Below are 17354 nucleotides of genomic sequence, written 5' to 3' on the forward strand. Positions count from 1 at the left end.
ACTTTCTTAAACCTGAATCTGGAACTCACTCACTCAGATTTTAGAAATTATCGTGCCTTTGTTCTAGTCCTAAGGTTCTTATGTGACAAAAGTGTCCCATATAAGGAGGAGACTAAACTTGCTCCCCCTTTAGGCTGTGGGGAGGTCAACTGAAGAGTGATGGGAGGGGCATTGTTTGGTCAAAGTTTAAATGATCAAAGAACGTTACTTTGTTTAAAGCACTTATTTTTAAAATGTCTTCCTTTAACATGAAAGTGATTACATGTTCAAGACAATATCGCTTTATCCAGAGCAAGGAAAAATATCATTATCATTAGTATGCATGCTTGTGTGTTGAGCTGCTTCAGTCATGTCTCTGACCTCACGGACTGTCGCCCGCCAGGTTCCTCTGCCCATGGGATTATCCAGGCAAGAATACTAGAGTAGGTTGCCATGATCTCCTCCAGGGGATCTTCCCCACCAAGAGGTCGAACCTGCGTCTCTCATGTCTCCTGCCTTGGCAGGCGCGTTCTTTACCACTAGTGCCACCTGGGAAGCTCCTATCGTTAGTACTTTAGTGTGAATAGTCATCAGTGAGATTTTCCTTCAGTAGTGCAACCTGATACAGGGATGATAAAGCAAAGAGTTTTGATTGAGGTTAATTTACCCAATAGCTAAGGAGGCCTACGCTCTGAGAACTGTACAGCCAAGAGAAATACACAGCAGGCATTTCACATCTTATTTCATCCAGGTGTCAAGCCTGAAGATTGGTACCATCACTAAAAAGTGGTGGGAGGAGAAAAACCAGATTCAAGAGACTGTGACTGGCCCAAACCCAGACACCTGTGCGGAGCCCTCAAGTCCAGGCCTCCTGTCTCCAGGCCTGGGGGGCCTCTCCTCATGCTGCTTCCAGATTGAGAATGTCTGGGAGGGAAGAAGGCTGCTGGAAGGGGCAGAAAGTGATGCCCAAGCAGATAGTCAGACTGGCATCAGGATCTTTACTCTGGATTTGATCATGATGACTACAGTTTGAAGAACTGTGTATAGGTTGATGCCATCTCACACAGAAATTCGAAAGGAAATAAAAGATACGCTCATCGCAACTTATTAAGAATAGGACAGAACAGACTGGCGTTGGACACAGAGAAATCTACTAGGCTTGAATCCTGGCCTGACCACTGATTAGCAGTGTACTTACAACCTGGGCAGGGAACCTGACTTCTCTGAGCCCATTTTCTCTTCTCTAGAGTGGGAATAATGATGACCCACACTTCATAGGTTTACCGTGAGGATTATGTATGAAAAAGGTCTTGTATAGCTCCTAGCGTGGAGACATTCCAAAGGGGAAAAACTCAGTGCCTGTAAGTGAAGGGAACAGCCCCACGGAAGAGGTGACGAGAGTTGTACCTCCGGGTCTTTATTCCACTGCACGACGTACTCCCAGCAGCAGTGTGCGTGTAGCACGTCCAGCTCGAGGCTGCAAGGGAACTGCTTGTAGGCCAAGTGCAGCAGGTCTGAAAGTTAGGAGACAGCGATGTATTACTCCTGCCTGAGGGAGAGCTCCAGCCGCCTTCTTCATGCTGGATTTCCTGTGTACCTGTGTTTTTGTCTTACCTGGAATGGCTCCCAAGTCCATCTCCACCTCTGACACCTCAAATAAACCTCGGTTAATACCTTCTCTGGGTTCATCTGGGTTTTCTGCATCTCTTCCTTTATTAGCCAACTTTAACACTTCGGGGCTGAAGTCCTGTTTAAATATCCACTTGGCTACACTGTCTGCAATGCCACCTACAGTTTGGAGACAGGAAAGAAAGTGAACATTGGCAGCATTTGCCAAAAGGAGCCCACAGAGTCAGATCTCAAGGTCCCCACGAAGACCCAAGTGCCACATTGCGTTAAGCCTGAAAGTGACCCCAAAGCCATGAGCTTTACAGCAGTGTTGCCACATACCACTCACCATGCAAGGGCAAGTGGGATCCTGGATCTCTAGGGGCGCCTTTACACTCTTGTAAAATATTAGCTAAATATTACTGTCTATACACACATACCTTCAATGTGTGTATAGACATGTTCATAAATTCAAACTGCATTTTACCAGGCACAGATGAAGGCATGAATACATCTTTAAAATGCTTTCATTTAAATACAAGTGAAAACAGACTCATTAGCATGATACTTGTGTCAAGGTTTCTTAGGGCAAAATACTATTTTTAATAGTCAAGAACTTGCCTCTATGGAGTATTTGGGGTCACAATTTAGCCACAGTTAATTAATGGCATGATGCCATACCATATTTCAGTCACCAACATAGTCCAGAAAGTCAGAAATCATAAAAAGCATTCAAGATGAAGAGTCCTGCCTACTACCTAGAACAAATACAAGCTTCTCTAATGTATTAAAACTTTTCCTCTCAGTCTTTCTTCCTATTTTGCTTCAAATGAAAACCTTTTTGACAACAAGAATACAAAATCGTGATTATCAGTGGAAATAAATGAGAGCAGTGTGCCAGGTGATCTAATTTCTTATGCTTGGCTTCTAAATCACTTGATAATTCCCATTCCAGGATCAAGTCCTGATCCTATCACTCAAGTTAATATTAAAATGGTGTTCCTACATTTTCACCAGGTGGCAGAACAGAGGACAGTGAGTTTACAATTTGAAAATGTTCACAAATCTTATACAGAATGAGAAGATGAGTTAACTAAATTAAAACCATAAATGCCAGTATTTAATCCCAGAAATAGTCATTCCAGCATCAAATGTCTGACAGAGATGCTGGTAATAAGGAGAGGAAGTATGTCGTTACAAATCCAGTATTTTAAGATACTTGTGGTCCTACAAAATGTTTAAGCACAGGAATCCAATCACTCTGGAATAGTAGAAAGTGATGCATAGAAAATGAGGTATAAAGTTCCATGGATATTAGGAGGAAGAAGAGAAAATTCAGTTAGTGGGTCATGAGAGGCTTCCTGGAGGAGGCAGCATTTGAGATGGGCCTTGGAAGTTGAGAAGAGGTAGGGGGTGGGTTACTTATTTACTTTTAAAATCTGAGTGTATTTTTCTTTCCTTATTCTTTCAGTCATTTCTATTAAAAAAAAAAAAAAAAAAGCAAAGGCCCAGAAAGCTCATACCATAAAAATATAGATCTATGGCTACAAATACTCAGATAAATTCAGGTTACCTTTTCCTCCTTCTAACAGCTTTTTCACAGAAAGCTTCGGGAGTGGCTCAGCCTGCAGCGAAGACACTTTGGAGGTCCGGGTGTTCGTTTTGCTGTGAAGCAGAGTCTGAAGCAGGAGACAGTCCTCCAGTTGTTTCAGGAGGAGTTTCCAGTATTCCGTGTCAAGAGAAAGGGCCTCCCAGGAATCAGTGAGGGCTTCCGAGTCAGTTCCTGAAACTGTTTGGGAAAACTAACAGAAAACGCCCAGTTGATACTCTGGCTAAGAGTCTGGATCAACATTAACTTGAATGAGCTTTTAACATGAAAGCTGATGGATCATCAGGATACATCACAAAGCAATATACAGATGCTGGTGCACAAACATTACTACTTGGCTGGATGGAACATGAGGGTCAGGAGTAGACTGGAGACTTATGTGCAATGCTAACGGAGTCCAGACATTTATGAAGAGACGTGTGTGAGGCCCATGATTCAACTGACATGCACTGCAAAGGTTTCAGGCCCATCCCCTCAAGAGTTCCTGGATACCGACAGTTCTTCAGAATGTACTAGCCAACATAAAAAATGTATCTTAAATTTCTCTCTCCATTATTAGAAATATCATAAATCAGTCATAATGAATTTAGCCCCAGACTACCGAGACTGACAATGTTGAGTGAATCTCTACAGACCTATTTAAGTGTCCTATCCAATTTAATGCAACATCCCCCTAGAAAAAAATTATTTGATTCACCATGAGATACAAGGGGCGTTAGTCTTGTCTTAAATAAATTTTAGTCTTCAAAAGATGGGGAAAACCACAAAGTAAAAGGTCAGCTGGAAGCTTTCATCTGAGTCATTCAACACTATGTGCCAAAACCACTATTATTTCTAAAAAAGGGATATAAACACAATTGTAGAATTAAGAGCTGAAAGAAATCTGAGAAATAACGCTGTCTAACCCTGAGCCTTTTGAATGAAGACCTGCCTTCTAAAGGCACTCACCAGAGACCACCAGCTGTGAACGCTAGGTCTCTGCCCTGAATTCAATGCTTCTCCCCTTATGCTGTGTGGAGACTAAGCTCAAGGACGCGTGTCATCTGAATAAACAACTAAAGAAGAACCCCTTATCTCCAAGAGACGGACAAGATCCTGCTGGACACGTATCTCAAATTTTGGATGTTCCACACACTGAAGACAATGCAGGCAGAAGGGGAAAGCGGTTGGGGAGCCCGCTGGAGGGGAGCCCCCCCCAGAGTTGCCCCCCTGCCCACTCACTTTCTTCTCAGTCAAGCTGTTGGATATCTGGGCAGCAACAGCATGCCCGACGTGCGCGGACAACAGCGCAGCCCCGTTGTTCTCAGACTGAATACAGACAGTGCGCATCTGCTGCCACCAGGGGGACACTGACTGGGAATCCCAGGTCTCTTCGATGGCCACTACAGGCAAATGAGAAAAAAAGAAACTCTTAGCTTAGCACATTTTTTTTTAACCTTTGATGTTAAAATAATGTTAAAACCAAGTTTCCTATTGATGCATGTGTGTATTTTTGAATGAACTGGAAAAATAAATCTTTATTTTATTCAGAACACTTAACATTCCATTTATTTATGCTCTTAGGCATCTTGCTCTGAATCAATTGTGAATCTCTGTTTGGAATATTTTCATCATTGCTGAAAACTACTACTGAATGTTTTAATATAACAGATTGTTCTCATCATGCCAAAAAGAGTAAGAAAAATATTACCTCCACCACAGACCATTCAATTCACCTCAATGAACTCAGAAAACACACTGTATCATTTTTTATGTTGATGCAAAATGTAAATTTAATTTTCATAAAGCACACTCTGAATGTATTACGAGTTTTCTATGACTACATAAAGGATTATCTCTAGTGAAACATTTTGTACCTTCTAGTCTCCTTTTTTTAAGAGGAAGTATTCTCCCTCCCCGTTTTTGTGGAATTTCAACACTAAACGTTGTTTCTGGGAGTGGAGACCAAATTCCCGAGGAGCCAAACCTCAGCGTCCACGGTGCTCACCTTTCATCTTGCTCAGGAGGTACAGCATTGTATGGAGACAGCAGACAGACTGAGGTTTGTCCAAAATATCTTTTTCCTTAGAAAGCCAAACACTCAGGAGCAGAGACTGAAATCACATTTAAATCTTACTGTAAAAAAATATTTACCATAAACAAAATCTTGTACATTTCTAGACCATATGTGTATTCATGAGTGGTTCAGTCTTTCTGGTTGGGAGGTAAGTGCTTGCTTGTTACATGACATAGCGTGAGGGGTGGAACAAGGAACAAGGTAGCTTGTCTACCTTAAAGAGATTCCTTATCTGTTGGGGATCAAAATCTCCCCATTTCCACCGCTTCTTTAGGTTCAGTACTACCCTTCAGTGCAAGCTTCTATTAAAGAGCAACTCAGCAGAGAGGGTACTGCCAGTGAGCATGGATCACAGAAGGCTGGCCGCAGGTTATGACTAGAGGGCCTAGAGCTGTGGCTCTAGCCCTGGGCTTGGCCATGCAAAGAAAACTGGGGACTTGGAAGCGGCTGGTGAGTACATAATACTATCAAACTCCAATCTTCAAGTCACTGAGTCAAGAGAAACAGATTTTAAAAGCACTTAAATCAACAGAGTGATTTTTAAGAATGAGCCTATCTACTTAAAATTTTTTAAATTGGGGTTCATAAAATTGGTACACAGATAATTCTGGGCTAATGAAAACTTGAAAGGCATTGTGTCACATCTGTTAACTGCTGGTGTGTGTGAAAGGTTTTGATTGCCTATAATTCTGAAATGTCTTTATATATGAAAAAAAAGTTCTAATAAAATGAAAGGCTGACTATCAGTTTAAAAGCATTCAGTTCAGTTCAGTTGCTCAGTCATGTCTGACTCTTTGCGACGCCATGAATTGCAGCACGCCAGGCCTCCCTGTCCATCACCAACTCCCGGAGTTTACTCAGACTCATGTCCATCGAGTCGGTGATGCCATCCAGCCATCTCATCCTCTGTCGCCCCTTCTCCTCCTGCCCCCAGTCCCTCCCAGCATCAGGGTCTTTTTCAATGAGTTGACTCTTTGCATCAGGTGGCCAAAGTATTGGAGTTTCAGCTTCAACATCAGTCCTTCCAATGAACACCCAGGACTGATCTCCTTTAGGATGGACTGGTTGGATCTCCTTGCAGTCCAAGGGACTCTCAACACCACAGTTCAAAAGCATCAATTTTTCGGCGCTCAGCTTTCTTCACAGTCCAACTCTCACATCCATACATGACCACTGGAAAAACCATAGCTTTGACTAGACGGACCTTTGTTGGCAAAGTAATGTCTCTGCTTTATAATATGCTGTCTAGGTTGGTCATAACTTTCCTTCCAAGGAGAAAGCGTCTTTTAATTTCACGGCTGCAGTCACCATCTGCAGTGATTTTGGAGACCAAAAAAATAAAGTCTGACACTGTTTCCACTGTCTCCCCATCTATTTCCCATGAGGTGATGGGACCAGATGCCATGATCTTAGTTTTCTGAATGTTGAGCTTTAAGCCAACTTTTTCACTCTCCTCTTTCACTTTCATCAAGAGGCTTTTCAGTTCCTCTTCACTTTCTGCCATAAGGGTGGTGTCATCGGCATATCTGAAGTTATTGATACTTCTCCCAGCAATCTTGATTCCAGCTTGTGCTTCTTCCAGCCCAGCGTTTCTCATGATGTACTCTGCATATAAGTTAAATAAGCAGAGTGACAATATACAGCCTTGCTGTACTCCTTTTCCTATTTGGAACCAGTCTGTTGTTCCATGTCCAGTTCTAACTGTTGCTTCCTGACCTGCATATAGGTTTCTCAAGAGGCATGTCAAGTGGTCTGGTATTCCCATCTCTTTCAGAATTTTCCACAGTTTATTGTGATCCACACAATCAAAGGCTTTGGTGTAGTCAACAAAGCAGAAATTAATGTTTTTCTGGAACTCTCTTGCTTTTTTGACGATCCAGCGGATGTTGGCAGTTTGATCTCTGGTTCCTCTGCCTTTTCAAAATCCAGCTTGAACATCTGGAAGTTCATGGTTCATCTATTGCTAAAGCCTGGCTTGGAGAATTTTGAGCATTACTTTACTAGTGTGTGAGATGAGTGCAATTGTGCGGTAGTTTGAGCATTCTTTGGGACTGGAATGAAAACTGACCTTTTCCAGTCCTGTGGTCACTGTTGAGTTTTCCGTATTTGCTGGCATATTGAGTGCAGCACCTTCACTCCATCATCTTTCAGGATTTGAGGTAGCTCAACTGGCATTCCATCACCTTCACTAGCTTTGTTTGTAGTGATGCTTCTTAAGGCCCACTTGACTTCACATTCCAGGATATCTGGCTCTAGGTGAGTGACCATATCATCATGATTATCTGGGTTGTGAAGATCTTTTTTGTACAGTTCTGTGTATTCTTGCCACCTCTCCTTAATATCTTCTGCTTCTGTTAGGTCCATACCATTTCTGTCCTTTATCGAGCCCATCTTTGCATGGAATGTTCCCTTGGTATCTCTAATTTTCTTGAAGAGATCTCTAGTCTTTCCCATTCTGTTTTCCTCTATTTCTTTGCGTTGATCGCCGAGGAAAGCTCTCTTATCTCTCCTTGCTATTCTTTGGAACTCTGCATTCAAATGAGAATATCTTTCCTTTTCTCCTTTGCTTTTTGCTTCTCTTCTTTTCACAGCTATTTGTAAGGCCTCCTCAGACAACCATTTTGCCTTTTTGCATTTCTTTTCCATGGGGATGGTCTTGATCCCTGTCTCCTGTACAATGTCCTGAACCTCTGTCCATAGTTCATCAGCCACTCTGTCTATCAGATCTAGTCCCTTAAATCTATTTCTCACTTCCACTGTATAGTCATAAGGGATTTGATTTAGGTCATACTTGAATGGTCTAGTGGTTTTCCCTACTTTCTTCAATTTAAGTCTGAATTTGGCAATAAGGAGTTCATGATCTGAGCCACAGCCAACTCCCGGTCTTGTTTTTGCTGACTGTATAGAGCTTCTCCATTAGTACATACAATTTTCAAAATGGCTGATTCATGTCAATGTATGACAAAACCCACTACAATACTGTAAAGTAATTAGCCTCCAACTAATAAAAATAAATGGGAAAAAAAAAAATCAGAACAAGAAAAAAAAGAAAAAAAGAAGAGTAGGAAGCTGAAGGAGAAGTGTGTGAAGGGAATTAACTCAGGAGAATGACCCAAGGCAGATAAGTAAAAGTACCTGACAGGTGTATCTTCCCATTTGATAACAACAACCTCTTGGGGCAGGGCTGGCTACTGGGGTTTTACAAACGATAAGGAAAAATAACTTACTTACTGATTTAGAACTAAAGTTTGAACCTAGATCTGCCTGGCTGTATAAATATAAAAATATACACACACATTCTTTATCCTATTTCTCCCCTTTTTCGTTTAACTTGTCTCTTTTTTAACCCTTTCACATCTCACCCTTTATTAGCCTCCTTTATACCTCATCCTATCCATATACCTTTTCATTTTTAAAAAACTGGGTATGTCCTTTCATATTTGCCCTCATATTCAGAAGACAATGACAGTGTTAACAACAATCAGTGCTAATGGTTATTTAGAGCTTATTATGAGCCAAGCCACTAACTGCCTTCATAAGTTAAGATACACAGAAAGTATTATGTAGGGAGGACAAGATGGGGTTCACTTTCACAAAAATGGAGTCGTATTATATCATGTTCATTCCACTTGCTACATAATATCCTCCGTCATCCACAAAATTTTGACTGACATTAGACATTTATCAATGTTATTCCCTCTGTTTTAAACTTCTTCTTAATCTTATATAGCACCGCTGTTTATAACCACAAGGCAGGCTAAAAAAAATGAATTGCCTACATGGACAATAAAGACATTCCAGAATTGTGAAAATTACTTCGTCTTGGTGTCTTGCACACACAGGTTGTGAGGCAAATCAAAAGGAAATCAAGGGAGGTGGCAGAATTTACCTACTAGGTTCATGGCCAGGTTGCCATTTGACTCACCCTGATTAGTTGTGGAGACAAAATGTATGTCCAGGGGTTAAGCGCACACCAGGTTTCTAATACACTATGTTTCTCAAAGTTTGATTTCATGTCCCCAACAGTAAGGGTTTCAAAGTGCTCACAAAGATTTCCAATCCAAAGGGTTGTTTTAAACTGTATTATGTTTACACAAATTAAATGTCAAGCCTTAGCTCTCTCTTCCCACTGCACTCTTCTAATTTTTTCTTCAATTAACCGCTTCCTCATCCATCACTACATTTACCAAGTCCTGAAACAAACAAAAAACCTTGTTCTTCTGCTTAACTCTCCTTTTCATGTCTCTCTGAGATCTGCTCTATCTCTTGACCAACTAGGTAATCTCTGCTTATAAGCTAAACAGTGTTCTTGTTTTTTTAAACTTAAAAAATTCCAAACCAGTCACGCTTTTATTTATGTGCAGAAAGTCAGTGTAAACAGAGGATACTGTGGGCGTCTTTAGAACAGGATGAGACAATTTTAGAATCACTTATGTGACAGAAAGATTTATTAAACTTCAGGAAAAATTAAGGGGAAAGGAGAAAAATAAGCAAAGTATAGAGAATAGAGAGAGGAACATAGATACCTCATAGAATACACACAGAGACATACACAACAGGAAAAGACAGTACCTGGAAGGTAACCATCTCCACAACTAGTGAATACAAAATAAGATATATTTTAAAACATCGCAGCAAAGAATGTTAGATTATGTATTATTCATAATGTAAACATTTGTATTAGAGATTCACACACTTTGTGAATCATGTTGTTTCATAATTGTTAATTCACATATAATTGTCACCAACTGACATCTTACTAGATGATATTCGAACAAAAGACTTTGAATAACAGAATCCTTGAATAGAAATTTACTAAATTCCTCTAATCAAGGAGTATCTAAGACTTGTTAGAACTTCCACCTAAGAAAGAAACAGAAACATCCAGGGGTCTCTGGTGGGTGCTCCTAAAGCCCAATGAGCTTTACCTTTTGCAAAATATCCTCCTATATAATTCACATCCTTAATGTTTTAGTCCTTCACTCAACGGAAATGCTGGCATACATAGTGTGAGGAAGCCATCTGTCAGCGTTGCCTGCCTGTACTTCAAAGAAATCTACCTTGTCAGTCTTTTGGATGAGCCTTATTTCCTAGCCCTTCCTGAAAACTAGGGTTTGTTTTAGGTTACAGAATCTGAAACTTGATACAATTCCATTGAGGATAGTTTTGAACGTTGTGAAAAACTATCAGTTGTCGTCCGTGAAGGACACCATCTGTGATTATACTAGATTGGGAAATCTTTTCAAATTAAAAAATGTATACAACCTAGATTATAAGTACCAAGTTTTTTCATGCACATAATTCCAATAAAACTATTCTTTCAAATATTTCAGAAGAAAAAAGAATTCAGAAAATAATTGATCAGGAAAGAATAGAAAGAGCTAGCATTTCAAATAATGTGCCTTTAAAACACTAGTAGTAAATTTTGCTGAAAGACCTATCACTTTTTATTCATGACTGTTATGTCTATATTCCTGAAAGTCTGTTACTCTTTTAACATTAAATAATAGACGTTAATCTATATTCTCTTTAAAAAAACTACTTGAATCTTAATAACTTCAGAAAAATGTCACTGGTCTATATTGTGGCACTGGTAATAACTGCTTTGGGAAAGAGCAAGATGTAAGCAGAACACACACACCTACTGCCTGGTGTACAAACGCCGGCACTTTACCTTCCCACGGCCCGATGGTGAGCAACAGTGTGAGTGCGTGGGCGGCCATGGTGTCTAACAACGTCGCCACAATGACCGAGCAGGCCTTTTAAAAGCTAGTCTTACTGTGCACTCAGTTTCTTACTTTAATTCTTGGGCTTTTTTTCCCCCCAAGAGAAGCTTCCTCTTCCCTTCCCATTCATTATAGCCTTTAAGCGAAAATGTCTTCTTTTCTATTTCTCCTTTTTATTCTGTACTCACAGGATTTTTTAAAAATCACTTAATTATAAATTAAGTAAGGGCTTCCCTGGAGGCTCAGACAGTAAAGAATCTGCCCGCAATGTAGGAGACCAGGGTTCGATCCCTGGGTCAGGAAGATCCACTGGAGGAGGAAATGGCAACTCACTCCAATATTCTTACCTGAAGAATGCCGTGGACAGAAGACCCTGGCAGGCTACAGTCCATGGGGTCAAAAAGAGTTGGACATGACTGAGTGACTAACATACAAATTAAGTAAACTAAACTGAGTAAACTGATTGGTTTTAAAATACTTAAAAAATACAGTATCTTCTACTATGTTTGAAACAAAAACACTTCAAAAATGAAACACAGCCATAAAACATTTGTCTAGGAAAAAGAATTCAGCTATTTGGAATGTATGAAATAGTCTCATAAGAGATGATTTCTTAAAAATTGTTTAAAATTTTAGCCAATTTTAGAAATTTAGTAGCACGATAATATAGGTCACAGCCTGATGGGTTTAAAGTAGAGAAAATTTCCATATAATACATATCACTCTATCACATTATAAAACACACACATATACACACATACATATTTACAGTAAAGTCTACTAATTTTAAGTCAGGTAAATAATACCATAAATGTGATAAAGTACATCTCTACCCAAAGTTCCTTTGTGTCTCTTTGAGTCAATCTCCAACTCCCACTCTCAACCTCTAGCAAACATTCATCTCCTTTGTTACTTTATTTTTGCTTATTCTAGTGTTTCATATAACTAAAATCATCAGTAGATACTCTTGTTTCTGGATCATTTCACCTGGCCTAATGCTTTTGAGATTCATTTCTGTTATTCTGTGTATCAGTAGTTCATTTCATTGTATGGTTACACCATACTTCATCCATTTATCAATTATTGGATATTTGGATTGTTTCCAGTCTGGGTTATTAGGAAAAAAGCTGCTGTAAATAGTTTACTCCAAGTCTACACAAACGTACATTCTCATTGCTCTTGACTAAGTACCTAGGAGTAAGACTGCTGGATTTTACGGCAAAGCTATGCTCAACTTGATAAGAAACTTTCAAACTGTTTTCTACAGTGGTTATAATAAGTTGCATTTCCATCATCTGTGTTGAGCATTCTGATTGCTCTACATCCTCAGCAACACTATGTCAGTCTTTTTAGTTTTAGTCATTCTCCGGGACAGAGGCCATCATGGTTTTATTTTCGCACTTCCCTAACAGCTAATTCCTGAACATCATTCAGGTAATTATTTGCAATCTGTATGTATGTTTTGGTGACGTATCTGTTCAAATCCTTTGCACACTTTTAAACTGTATTGTCCACTACTGAGTTGCACAAATTCTTTGTACAACCTGGACACAGTGCATTTATCAGATCTATGTTTTGTAAAAGAGACCTGCCTTTTCAATCTCTTAACAGTCTTTTAAGAAACAAAAGTTTTGAAATTTTATGAAGCATAATTTATCAGTATTTTTCTTTTACAGTTCATGCCTTTTCTATCTCAAGAAACCTTTGTCTAAACCAAGCTTGCTCTGATATTTTCTTCTATAGATTTTGTAGTTTTACCTCATATTGATATTTATGTTCCACTGCACTTAATTTTTTTAATACACGGCTTGAGGTCTAAGTGTGAGGCTTGTTTCTTCCAGCCTTTGATCAAATTGCCAACATCCACTGGATCATAGAAAAAGCAAGAGAGTTCCAGAAAAACATCTACTTCTGCTTTATTGACTTCGCCAAAGCCTTTGACTGTGTGGATCACAATAAACTGTGGAAAATTCTTAAAGAGATGGGAATACCAGACCACCTTATCTGCCTCCTGAGAAACTTGTATGCAGGATAAGAAGCAACAGTTAGAACTGGACATGAACAATGGATTGGTTCAACATTGGGAAAGGAGTACATCAAGGGTGTACATTGCCATCCTGCTTACTTAACTTATATATGAAGTACATCATATGAAATGTTGGGCTGGATGACTCACAAGCTGGAATCAAGATTGCTGGGAGAAATATCAACAACCTTGGATATGCAGATGGTACCACTTTAACGGCAGAAAGTAAAGAGGAACTAAAGAGCTTGATGAAGGTAAAAGAGGAGAGTGAAAAAGCTGGCTTAAAATTCAACATTCAAAAAACAAAGATAACGGCATCCAGTCCCAACACTTCATCACAAATAGAGGGGGAAAGGTGGAAACAGTGTCAGATTTCATTTTCTTGGGCTCCAAAATCACTGCAGACGGTCACTGTAGCTATGAAAGCAAAGCTATGACAAACCTAGACAATGTATTAAAAAGCAGAGACATCACTTTGACAACAAAGGTCCATATAGTCAAAACTATGGTTTTTCCAATAGTCAGGTATGGATATGACAGCTGGATCACAAAGAAGGCTGAGTGCTGAAGAATTGATGCTTTTGAACTGTGGTGCTAGAGAAGACTCTTGAGAGTCCCTTGGACAGCAGAGATCAAACCAGTTAATCCTAAAGGAAATCAACCCTGAATATCCACTGGAAGGACTGGTGCTGAAGCTGAAGCTCCAATACTTTGGCCACCTGATGTGAACAGCTGGCTCACTGGAAAAGACCCTGATTTTGGGAAAGACTGAGGGCAAGAGGGGAAAGGGGTGACAGAGGATGAGATGGTTGGATGGCATCACTGATTCAGTGAACATGAGTTTGAGCAAACTCCAGGAGATAGTGAAGGACAGGGAAGCCTGGTGTACTGCAGTTCATGGAGTCACAAAGAGTTGGACACGACTTGGCAACTGAACAAGGACGACCTCAGTTTTAATGTAAAGAAAATTTAAATTAAACTGATTAAGCACAATAGAAAATAAGTAGCAGACTGTGTTCATCTATTTAAGCATCTCAATTTTGAATGATAGGTAATAGTTATCGTTTTAAAAACTTTTTAATTTGCAATAATTATAGATTCACTGGTGGCACGAAGGAGCACAGGGAGGTCCGTGGGCCCTTCCTGCAGTCTTCCCTCATGTTAACATCTTACACAAAACCAAGAAACTGTCATTGGTAAAAGCCATAAAGCTTATTCAAATTTCAGCAGCAATACATGCACTCATTTTGCAGCATGGAAGTTTATCCTGTGTAGCACTGCATAACCATCACCATCCAGATACTCAGCTCTACCACTGGCACAAAATCTCCCTCCTGTTAACCCTTTATAGCCACACCCTCCTCCCTGACATTCATCCCTAACCCTTGACAACCACTAATCTGTTCTCCGTCTTTATGACTGTTATTTTATGAATGTTATGAAAATAGATTCATGCAGTATGTATCTTTTTTGAAATTGGTTTTTTCTATTTGCATATTTTCCTTATTCCTCCAAGCTACTGCTTCTAATAGTTTATTCCTTTTAATTGCTGAGGGGTGTTCCACGGTAAGAATGTGCCACAGTCTGTTTATCTGTTTATCCACTGAAGGGCACTGAGCAGGTTTCAGTGTCTGGCTATTATGAATGAAGGCACTTATGAACAACCATGTGCAAGCAATGTGTACCTTTAACTGTACTTCCTGACATCTACACTGCAAAGGAAGGTAGAGCAAAATCCATTTTTAAAGGACTTACATGTTCAATTAAAACAATATTGTGGTCCAGTTACATAAAGAATCCACGTGCCAATGCAAGCGACACGGGTTAGATCCCTGGTCCGGGTGGAGCCCACATACCTCGGGGCAACTAAGCCTGCACCCGAGAGCATGTGCTCCGCAACAAGAGAAGCCGCCAGCATGAGAAGCCCATGCGCCGCAGCTAGAGAGCAGGCCCAGCTCACCAGAACTGGAGAGCGCCTGTGAGCAGCAGCGAAGACCCAGCACAATTAAAAACAAACCGATCAATAAATAAACACTAATGTTAGCACAGTCAACAAATTCATAGAGGGGGAAGGCCCAAATCCTGGCCCAAACTTGAGATGTGAGTGGGCATGTGATAAAGGGTGTGCATGTGTGTATCTCTGTACATGTGGGGGGCAGTCAAGAGCAGAACAAGTGATGTGGGGCAACACCCTTGCCCTTTACAGAAAGGTTGAAAATTTAGTGTTATAGTTTTCCCACTGGATGATTCTTTTATTTATATTTGTTATGGCACAGAGTTTTTTTTTTTAGGGAACTAATTTATTTTTATTTTTCTGAAAACATTAGGAACTATCAAAAAAAAAAAAAAAAGCTGAATATCTGGCCATATCAAAAACAAAATACAAGTAAAAACAATATTCAGAAATCATGTTTAATCATAGAGAAATATGTTTTAAAATATCAAATTTAACACTTTCCTCCATAAAGCAAAACAAGTTTACTAAACCACAACACTTAAGTGGAGTTTAATTTTTTTAAATAAAAATTGAGAAAAAGCACTCCATTCCCACCCTGGATTCCCATCATATATAAAATAATATGCTCAAACATTAGTGGGAATAAACAACTGGTAAACTTGAAAATAAATCTTTCAATGAACGAACTCAGATTCTAACAGAACAGAATTCAGATTCCAACAGAACACAGTACTACCTTGTATTTGCAGAAGAGCTTTTGTCACCCTTAGGCCTTACCAAATACAAATATAAAAGGGGATGAAAAAAAAAACTACTAAATCAAAATCTTTATGTAGAGTAGCAGCTTTCACAAAATAAAACGAACTTAGTTCCATACAATTGTATGTACACAGCCAATTTTATTCCCAGAGTCCCAGAGTCTTGTACTATCAAAATAAGTGTTTTTGTCTTGGAAAAAGTCTGATGAAGGCACCAAAATCCTATTATTCACATTCCCCCAATGGTACTTAGAATGCTTTTATCATCCTTTCAAGATAACTTCAACTTATTAAGAGCTAACATTCTAAAGATATATAAGGAAGTGCCAGCCTCATCTGCATTAGCAAGGTCCTTTCTGTTAATATAGCATGGGTTGGCCTGTTCATTCACCTCTGATTCTTTGCAACCCTATGGACCATAGCCCACCTGGGGACCATAGCTCCCCAGTCCACAGAATTCTCCAGGCAAGACTACTAGAGTGGTTTGCCATTTCCTTCTCCATGGCACAGAGATTAAATCCTAACATGTATTCAAAGTCTGGGCATGTCTGATAATTCAATAATGCTTTAAGGAAACAATTTTGTCCTCTAGATAAGATCTTTTTAGGCTAATACGAACATTTTTTTCTGATGATCCCAGTCCACTGTAAATGCATGCATACACAACAGACTCTAAATTTATTTTAGGCCAACCTTGAAATATGCTGGTTATAATTTACAGAGAATGAGAAAAATCAGATATTATTATTCAATTAAATACATGATATACATTTTCCTTGACCGTTTTTAGAAAGTTTTCATGTATGCTCTACAATACAATTTAGACAAGAGTTAAATAAAAAAAGGAGACAGCCACTTCCAGATGACATTAACAAGGAAGAACAGCATCCAGCAACAAGAAACCTTACCAACAACAGCTGGGGGCTAAGTCCAGCCGACTCCAAAGTGTGACACATTTCCTCAGTGGAGCTTTCTCCACATAAACACTTCCAAAAAAAGAAACTGCCTGGTAAAACAAAAACAAAACACGTCAACCAATGCCTGTTACCTAACTCAAAATCTTCCTGAATTGCATTCTAGATTCCTAGAGGAGCAAAACAACAGCAGAGAAGGGAAATCAGTGGCTCAGTTTGCTTAAGTGATTAAAGCAGAAGGCAAATCATTACATGTCTCACACTGTCTCCTAAGTACACTTTTTAATTCAGCACAACTTTCATGAGGTAGTGCCTTACCCATCCAGAGGGTCTTCCGTTGACTGTAAAACATACATTCAATTCTTTGGTTAATTAATTTAAAAAGAGGGAGGATTCAGAAAGTAGTTTATCATTCTACCTACCTAAAGCCACATATTCCTCTTCACTTGTCTTCTTTATGTTGACCACATCTTTCTCATATTCTAAATATTCCAGGAATGTTTTCACAGGTAACACACCATCCTTCTCATCAGAAAATCGGACAGCAGTCCTGCTGTTCTCTTGCTTATACTTCTCTAACAAGGCCTGGAGCTTAAGGAGCTCTTTTTCATCCAGCCTTAGTAACACAGCCAAGTCCTTAAATTTAGCGAGGAAGGAAAAGTTATCAATAGACCATGTCTCTTTCTATGACTTCCATTATGTGTCAATTATCTGTCATTAT

The 17354-nt window shown here is 39.5% G+C and overlaps 1 protein-coding gene across 2 annotated transcripts in view; it reads right to left on the reverse strand.

Moving 5' to 3' along the window:
• RAB3GAP2 (RAB3 GTPase activating non-catalytic protein subunit 2) overlaps window positions 1-17354 on the reverse strand; it is a 106579-nt gene that overhangs the window by 15718 nt on the left and 73507 nt on the right. The window contains exons 20-26 of one of the 2 annotated variants that reach the window (XM_061160063.1): window positions 17056-17269; window positions 16628-16725; window positions 5184-5289; window positions 4418-4578; window positions 3161-3389; window positions 1654-1767; window positions 1387-1493 (exon numbers count right to left, since the gene is read on the reverse strand). In XM_061160063.1, coding sequence (XP_061016046.1) covers window positions 1387-1493; window positions 1654-1767; window positions 3161-3389; window positions 4418-4578; window positions 5184-5289; window positions 16628-16725; window positions 17056-17269 — 1029 coding nt within the window. Of the gene's footprint in view, window positions 1-1386; window positions 1494-1593; window positions 1768-3160; window positions 3390-4417; window positions 4579-5183; window positions 5290-16627; window positions 16726-17055; window positions 17270-17354 lie in introns of both variants that reach the window. The other variant, XM_061160062.1, reaches the window with a different exon arrangement.

Source organism: Dama dama, chromosome 14 (assembly GCF_033118175.1).
Source record: "Dama dama isolate Ldn47 chromosome 14, ASM3311817v1, whole genome shotgun sequence".
In the NCBI taxonomy this organism is placed as follows: domain Eukaryota; kingdom Metazoa; phylum Chordata; class Mammalia; order Artiodactyla; family Cervidae; genus Dama; species Dama dama.